Genomic DNA, 7703 nt, shown 5'->3' on the forward strand with positions numbered 1-7703 from the left:
ATTTTGGATATATTTCCATTATTATCGTTCGTTTTCACTAGGAAACAACAAAGGAAACATTTGTAGTAAAGCAACTTATAGTAATGTAGCAGTGGCCAACACCATGCACATATAATTTGAAAAATCAGACAGAAATTGACAGTCTTCAGCTGTCTCTGTCACTAGTCTTACTTGTCATTTTTATTCACATCGCTTTGCTTTTTATTTTTGGCAGAACTTTTGTGGTTGAGTAGCGGTCGGTTTCGTTTATACTGTTTTCCATTGAACTCCTCACTAAAACTCAAAATGCCGCGAATTATGATAAAAGGAGGCGTGTGGCGCAACACCGAGGATGAAATCCTCAAAGCCGCCGTGATGAAATATGGCAAAAACCAATGGTCTCGAATAGCCTCATTGCTGCACCGAAAATCAGCGAAACAGTGCAAAGCCCGGTGGTTCGAGTGGCTGGACCCCAGTATTAAAAAGACAGAATGGTCCCGAGAGGAAGACGAAAAGCTCTTGCATTTAGCCAAACTAATGCCAACGCAGTGGAGGACCATTGCTCCTATTATTGGTCGAACAGCTGCTCAATGCTTGGAACGTTACGAATACCTACTGGATCAAGCTCAGAGGAAAGAGGAAGGCGATGATGGGGACGATCCTAGAAAATTAAAACCTGGGGAAATTGATCCGAACCCTGAAACTAAGCCTGCTAGACCTGATCCGAAAGACATGGATGAAGACGAATTAGAAATGCTTTCAGAGGCTCGTGCCCGGTTGGCCAACACTCAAGGCAAGAAAGCTAAGCGTAAGGCTCGAGAGAAGCAGCTGGAGGAAGCCAGGAGACTTGCTGCACTCCAAAAAAGACGAGAACTGCGAGCTGCAGGCATTGAGGTAGCTCCGCGACGCAGAAAGAAGCGTGGAGTTGACTACAATGCGGAGATCCCATTTGAGAAAAGACCTGCAATTGGATTTTATGACACCTCCCAAGAAGCCTTAGACCCTATGGCCCCAGATTTTTCAAGAATGACCCGAGAAAACATGGAGGGAGAGCTGAGAAGTGAGCAAGAAGAACGTGAAAGAAAAAAGGATAAACAAAAACTGAAACAGAGGAAGGAAAATGATATTCCTGAGGCGATGCTACAGAACCAGGAACCTGCAAGGAAAAGGTCAAAATTAGTGCTTCCAACCCCTCAAATTACAGACCAAGAGATGCATCAAGTTGTTAAGCTTGGGAAGGCTAGTGAGGTGGCTAGAGAAGTTGTATTAGACAGTGGAGTAGACTCCACAAATGCTCTGCTGAATGATTATACAGTTACCCCACATGCTGCAGCCACTCCTAGAACCCCAGCTCCTCAAACTGACAGAATCTTGCAGGAGGCCCAAAATGTAATGGCATTGACTCAAGTTGACACTCCTTTAAAAGGAGGTTTAAACACAGTAATTAACAACACAAGTTTCACTAGTGTAACACCACAAACTCAAACCATTTTAACTCCCAACACAGTGTTGACAACACCTTACAGATCTTCAAGAAGTGAGAGTGGAGCCACCCCTGGAAGTACTGGATTCATGACTCCTAGGAGTGGGGCAGTAGTCCCAGTAGGAGGAGGATCAACTGAATATATCACTCCCTCAGTGAGAGATAAGCTCAACATTAATCTTGAAGAACATTTGACAGTTGCTAGTACACCTGCAGAAAATCTAAATTATCGAACATCTCTAAACCAACAATTGAAAATGGGGCTAAGCAGCCTGCCTCAACCAAAAAATGACTATGAAATTGTTGTTCCTGATAATGAGGATCAAGCAATGCCAGAGCAAGCACAGGAGAGCATGGTTGAGGACCAAGCTGATGTTGATAGCAGACATCAAGAGGAAATGAGAGCCAAAGCTGTGAGGGAATTAGCACTGAGATCACAAGTCATTCAGAGAGATTTACCAAGGCCACAAGATGTAAATTTGTCAGTTTTGAGACCTCTCAATGAGAGTTACCAGTTGACAGAACTTCAGAAAGCCGAGGAGCTGATAAAATTGGAGATGGCCACCATGCTACAATATGACAATTTGAAGAACCCACTACCAACACAAAACAAGCAGTCAAACAAAGCACAGGCTCAACAATTGGCTTTCATGGAAGAGAATCCTTATGAAAATTTCCAAAGTGAGGAGCTTGAGGTGGCAAAACAACTATTGAAGAAGGAGATGGAGGTAGTTAAAAAGGGCATGAATCACGGAGATTTGCCCATGGAGGCCTACACCCAAGTGTGGGAAGAATGTCTTGGACAAGTATTGTTTTTGCCCAATCAAAACCGTTACACTCGTGCCAATTTAGCGAGCAAGAAGGACAGACTAGAATCTGCGGAAAAACGTCTGGAGCAGAACCGCGCCCACATGGCTAAGGAGGCGAAAAAAGCCGCTCGGATGGAAAAGAAGCTAAAAATCCTCACAGGAGGTTATCAGTCACGAGCACAAGCACTCATCAAACAGCTCAATGATACTTATGAAAATATTGACATCGCTAACTTGGAGTTGAAAACTTTCAAATTCTTGCAAGAACAGGAAATGAACGCCCTTCCTAGGAGACTGCAGTCTTTGACTGAGGATGTAAATCAGCAGGTTGAAAGGGAGAAAGCGTTACAAATGAGGTATGGGGAGCTGCAGAATGAAATCGGAGAGTTGCAGGAGCAGTATGCTCATGTGCAGAACAATGGAGTGGAGAAAGACGAACAGATGGATAGTTAAGAATTTATAATGAAATTCTTTAGTTGATTTCTTTCAGTTATTATTTTTATGAATATTAGATTGGATTAAGCGTGAAATTAAGAATGGAATCTGTTCTATGAATGGTATAAATACGTGTATGGGACATTGTTTCAGTCACATAAGTTGATGTACCAAATTGTGTTGTAGAAAAATGATAAATATGAAATTATTAAAAAATACTTAGTGTTTTATTTTATTCACCTTTTTCAAAATTCTGTTTAACTCTTTCAAGATTAGAAATTCCATGTTTCCTCTCATTTTTACTGTACTTAGTTCAAAGTTTTTGTCTTCTTCCCGATGAATTATACTGCAAGAAAAAGGGTTCTACTGGATTAATTAGTGACTGCAACTCTATAATATTCATACATCTGTGAAATAGTGGATGCGCCAGACCTGGTAAAAAATCTACAGCCAAATAGTTAAAGGATTTGATAATAAAAAGAGGAGAAAAAACTTCGCCCTTACCATAAAAAATTATCTAATATCTGACAAAACCCCTTTAAATGTTAATAAGTTTAGATATTCGTATAAAATTTAACCTTTAGAACAATTGGTACCATAAAAATAGATTCCGGTACAAAATCCAAATATTGAATTATGTAGTACCTAGACTCTACGTGATTAAACATCAATTGCACTGTTTATCGATTTCTCCTTAATATACAATTCATATGAAATACATCAGATTTAATTACACCGTTTAGTATTGCTTTCACGTGATTCTTCTTTAAATTATAGTAAAAGTGTCATAGACCCTCAGTTCTCGATTAATTTCACTTCGTAGATATTGATAATAATGCACTGATACTTATTACAACTTAGATTTAAGGCTGGACATAAGTTTCTCTAGTTTCATGGCCTGCTGCAGATTACCCTTGACCTTGAGCTTCCCCATCATATAGGCAGTCGCCGGCTTCATTTTGCCGGAAAATAGACTGAAAAAATTTTTGGTGTCCATAGTTAATGTAGCGTCAGGGCTTGAGGGAGGTTCTCCTTGCCCTACGGCACCTGCTCCAGTCTTCAAGTCTATATACCTTTAACGAGTCGACAAGAAACTTTATTACGAAGTTTAAGATTTTCGGAAAATTATACCATTTTCCAGCTTCATCACCAGTAACAACAAAAGCAAAAACTGCCTGGGTTTTACTGACAACTTCCGGAGACAAAGTTCCTTCGATGGCCTTGAACAGCTTTCCCACTTCTCCAACAGCCTCAAAACTACCCTGCGATGGCTTCTCAGCTGACTTTATGTTTTTATGAAAAACAATGTTTGTGTCCGACGGGGACTGAGGATCAATGAATGCATCGAGCAGTAAATTATTTGCATTGCTAGGGTCAACAGCATATTGCACTAAGTCAGTAATGCCTTCGGCATGCAGCACCTATTTCCAATATTAATTAAAAAAATTTTAATGCGTCTCAAAATGTATTGTACCTCATCATCCATGAAAAAATTCCCAGTAACACTTTTCGCATCTTTAGTGAGGATCGCATAAGCAGCATCCGCGCAGATTTCAGGCTTCCGGCATTGTTTCGCAGCCTCAGAACCTCCAAGCATTTGCATAGCTGCAGTGGCAATGGCTGTTAGTAAATACAATTAAAAAGGATTTTGGTAACCTTTAAGACCAATTAACCTGTTCTGGGCCATAGAGCATTAACTGCAATTCCTAGGGATTTAAACTCTTCATGCATTCCTAAAACGCACATTGACATGCCGTATTTGGCCATAGTATACGCCACATGGTTGCTAAACCAGTGGGGTTTCATGTTTAATGGTGGAGATAGGTTTAAAATATGAGCATTTTTGCTCTTTTTGAGGTATGGTAAACACTCCTTTGAACTAAAATATGTGAGTATTTTTGTTGAAGAAAGTATGAGGTGTAATAAGCCACTCACACAAGGAATGTTCCTCTAGCATTAATATTCTGCATTAAGTCATATTTTTTCATATCAGTTTCTGAAGTCCCAGTAAGAGAAATGGCAGAAGCATTATTGACTAAAATATCAATACCACCAAATTTTTTTACCGTATCTTCTACAGCTTTCCTCACTTGTGATTCATCACGAATATCTACCACACAAGCCAGACTTTTTCCTCCAGCTTTTTCCACTAGAATTTTCACATAAATCAAAATAATATATTAAGAAACTTGTAATCTCATAAGGCAGCTCATTGCAAAGAAGTTTAATTCCAATACTATTTTGATGTCAAATCAGTACAGTAAATAAAATATATCAAAATAAAAAAAATTATATTCCAACTGTTCTGTAATATTTATATACCTTCTTCAGCAGCTGTATAAATTGTACCAGGCAATTTAGGATGTGGAGTGGAAGTTTTTGCTGCAATCACTATATTGGCCCCATCCTGAGCAGCCTTTAAGGCAATGGCTTTGCCAATACCTCGACTGGCACCAGTGATGAACAATGTTTGTCCAGCTAGTTTACTGAAAGAAGGCAACAATTCATTTACAAGCTAAGTTTCATTTGTATGTCGAATTTTGCAGCTGCCTGGAACACATAGTTCAGCTCTGAAGACTCAGATTTATAAATTTACAATGTAGAAAGAGGTCAATGAATATGAAGTGTTGACGCCAAAGTGGAATGTCCAGTTTGGAGTGAGCCTACTTAAGAAATAATGCATCTCATTTATGTCTAATAAATTGTTAATGCCCCTTTTCAAAAACTAAGGATCTAGGCCAAAACCCAATATTATTGCACTTACCCTGTATTTATCATGGTAAAAGTGAATAAACAACCACTTTAAAAGTCGGAAAAAGCCACCTATCCTCACTAATGACTACTGAGAATTGCACTTTACGATTCTTTCTTAATTTCTAGTTAAATACCTGATATGAAACCGTACATATGCATCCAAAGTCCAAAGTTCTGTGTACTATTTAGAGAAGCAAGTAGAGATTCGGCCACGGTGCGGTTATTTAAACGATTTTAAACTTAAATACAAATCGGAATAAGTCCAATGCATTAATTTGATGACGTCCTGTTTGTTTACGTAGAGAGTTGCCAGTGTCAAGTAGCACGTGATCGATACGGTGTTGTTTGATTGGTCAGATCTGGTCAAACATCTACCTAGTTACATGTAACTGTATTAGGTAAAATGTGTTACGTCATAAGATTACTAATTTTATGAAGGTATAAAATATTTAAAAAATAAATAATAGTATGGTAACGATGTATTGTTTATTGTTTTAATTTAAGATAAAAATTCATTATGTAAATTATTTTTTTGTCATCTAGTAAATCCGAAACTTTTAGCGTTCATTAAGGTTAGATAAACAGTCTAAATCAAGGACAGTGGCTGTAACTTATTTGAGGTTAGATCGTCGTTTTTTTAAATTAATTTCTCATAAATTAAATTACTTCTATTTGAATTAAAACCCTATCCTTAATAAACAATCATAGCCTTTCCTAACGCATTAATAGTAGCCGGTAAGTGCAAAGTAACTTGCCACAAAATCCTCATGATTTTAACCGGCAAAAGTATTTTTGTCTCCGCTTTGCTTTTGGGGTAGGTTTCGCCCCCTTTCTCATCCCTCCATTGCATGTACAAACTCTAAGTCTAGCAATAACAATACTAGGGTGTCTCGTCGAGCTGCGACTATGAGCGCTTCAATGTCAGTAGAAACCTGCCAATCCAATCAGACTTCCCAAACAATGAGCCACTATTCTATTGTCTATGTTACAACCCCTACCGAGGAAGTAGCTAGAATGCTTGCCCGTGAATTGGTAAAACACCCTTAAGTATTAAAAATATAGGGGCAGATTGCTGAGGGATTTTGGTACACAGAATGGTGCCTTTTCGATGAATGTACAAAAACTTCTTAATTCAAAATATTGTTATTATTTAATAAAGTGATGTAAGCATAAAATGACTTATTTCATATCATTAGGAGTAAGAATCTATCAAATTCAAATTTTAGTTGAGATATCACTTTTTCAAACTTGAATTGTCTATCAATATCCCTACTTTTCTTCTTTTCCCACATATTTTAATGATTTCTCAACGGTTAGTGCAATAAGCAATTCAATTAAACTTGACAGAACATTTATAATTTATACTCTCAGGTGTTTGGCAAACTGGCAGCTTGTGCCAACATCGTCCCCAAAGTGATTTCAATTTATGAATGGGAAAACAAAATCCAAGAAGATTCTGAAGCTTTGATGATGCTTAAGACTCGAACTTCGAAACTGGACCAGCTCACTGCTTATGTTAAAGCCAAGCATCCTTATAAAGTTTGCGAGGTGATTGCAGTCCCCATTACAGGGGGAAATGACATGTATTTTAAGTGGATGGAGGGAGTCATTCCAGAGAAGTGAGGAAAGAAATGTTGATTAAAGTTTTGTTGATCTTGAGAGAGAATATTGTTGATTGTTTGAGAATTTCGGAGAAGTTTTTAGTTTTCAATAAATGATTGTTTTGGTGGTGTTTTCATTTATGTGTAAACAGTACAATGCAGGATTGGGGATCAATGGAAAAATTATACTTAATATAGAATGCAGTTTAAATGAGGTTTATTTGGGTAATTTAGAAGTGAAATTGGTGGAATTTTGACGTTTTCAATAGGATAAATGATATTTTGTGAAAAATTTACGTCTTTCTTGACAATATGTTGAAGGTAATATGTGCATGCGGGGATACCGTCTCGGTGCGAGTTGTTTTCATTTCGCTTCATTTTTATAAAAAAAATAACTTATATCTGACATAACCCTGAAGTTAAATAAACCTTTTTCTTGGTAAACTGGTTATAGTGGCGTAAAATAAAAAAAGTATTTCAAGGGTAAAAAATTCTCGCCCTAACAGATGCTGATTGTTTTCGTATATGTTTGGTTGCCTATAATCACTCATACAAAAACATATGCGAGGATAGACTAGATTTTTAGATATTATATAAACTCCTATTCAACGCAATCAGGTCTAGGTATATTGACTTAATTCT

The 7703-nt window shown here is 37.6% G+C and overlaps 3 protein-coding genes across 4 annotated transcripts; 2 read left to right on the top strand and 1 right to left on the bottom strand.

Moving 5' to 3' along the window:
* Positions 1–195: 195 nt before the first annotated feature.
* Cdc5 (cell division cycle protein 21) lies at positions 196–2888 on the top strand. Its single transcript, XM_066393329.1, has one exon. The coding sequence runs from the start codon at positions 286–288 to the stop codon at positions 2722–2724; it is 2439 nt and encodes an 812-aa protein (XP_066249426.1). The 5' UTR covers positions 196–285; the 3' UTR covers positions 2725–2888.
* A 583-nt stretch (positions 2889–3471) lies between these two features.
* Hsdl2 (Hydroxysteroid dehydrogenase like 2) lies at positions 3472–5730 on the bottom strand. The gene is made up of 7 exons (XM_066393376.1): positions 5471–5730; positions 5029–5192; positions 4642–4855; positions 4380–4585; positions 4181–4326; positions 3838–4127; positions 3472–3779 (listed from the first exon to the last, which is right to left on the bottom strand). Exons 1-7 carry the CDS (start codon positions 5482–5484, stop codon positions 3557–3559), a joined length of 1257 nt encoding a protein of 418 aa, XP_066249473.1. The 5' UTR covers positions 5485–5730; the 3' UTR covers positions 3472–3556.
* Positions 5731–6047: 317 nt separating this feature from the next.
* Positions 6048–7193, top strand: LOC136419727 (protein CutA homolog). 2 transcript variants are annotated; one of them, XM_066406267.1, is made up of 3 exons: positions 6048–6195; positions 6345–6492; positions 6832–7193. In XM_066406267.1, the coding sequence occupies exons 2-3, from the start codon at positions 6367–6369 to the stop codon at positions 7081–7083; spliced, it is 378 nt and encodes a 125-aa protein (XP_066262364.1). In that variant the 5' UTR covers positions 6048–6195; positions 6345–6366; the 3' UTR covers positions 7084–7193. The 2 variants fall into 2 exon arrangements, with proteins under 2 accessions (XP_066262364.1, XP_066262357.1); XM_066406260.1 differs by having other exon boundaries at positions 6063–6274.
* Positions 7194–7703: the final 510 nt, after the last annotated feature.

Source organism: Euwallacea similis, chromosome 1 (assembly GCF_039881205.1).
Source record: "Euwallacea similis isolate ESF13 chromosome 1, ESF131.1, whole genome shotgun sequence".
Classification (NCBI taxonomy): domain Eukaryota; kingdom Metazoa; phylum Arthropoda; class Insecta; order Coleoptera; family Curculionidae; genus Euwallacea; species Euwallacea similis.

Excerpts from the sequence above, each read along its gene's own strand:
- Cdc5 (XM_066393329.1), top strand. The coding sequence starts at position 286 with ATGCCGCGAATTATGATAAAAGGAGGCGTGTGGCGCAACACCGAGGAT.
- Hsdl2 (XM_066393376.1), bottom strand. Across the intron at positions 4,128-4,180 it reads ATTTTTTCATGGATGATGAG|GTGCTGCATGCCGAAGGCAT; the intron begins GTACAATACATT and ends TATTGGAAATAG. Across the intron at positions 3,780-3,837 it reads GGTGATGAAGCTGGAAAATG|GTATATAGACTTGAAGACTG; the intron begins GTATAATTTTCC and ends GACTCGTTAAAG.
- LOC136419727 (XM_066406260.1), top strand. The coding sequence starts at position 6,228 with ATGATTTTAACCGGCAAAAGTATTTTTGTCTCCGCTTTGCTTTTGGG. Across the intron at positions 6,275-6,344 it reads GTCTCCGCTTTGCTTTTGGG|GGTGTCTCGTCGAGCTGCGA; the intron begins GTAGGTTTCGCC and ends TAACAATACTAG. Across the intron at positions 6,493-6,831 it reads GAATGCTTGCCCGTGAATTG|GTGTTTGGCAAACTGGCAGC; the intron begins GTAAAACACCCT and ends TTATACTCTCAG.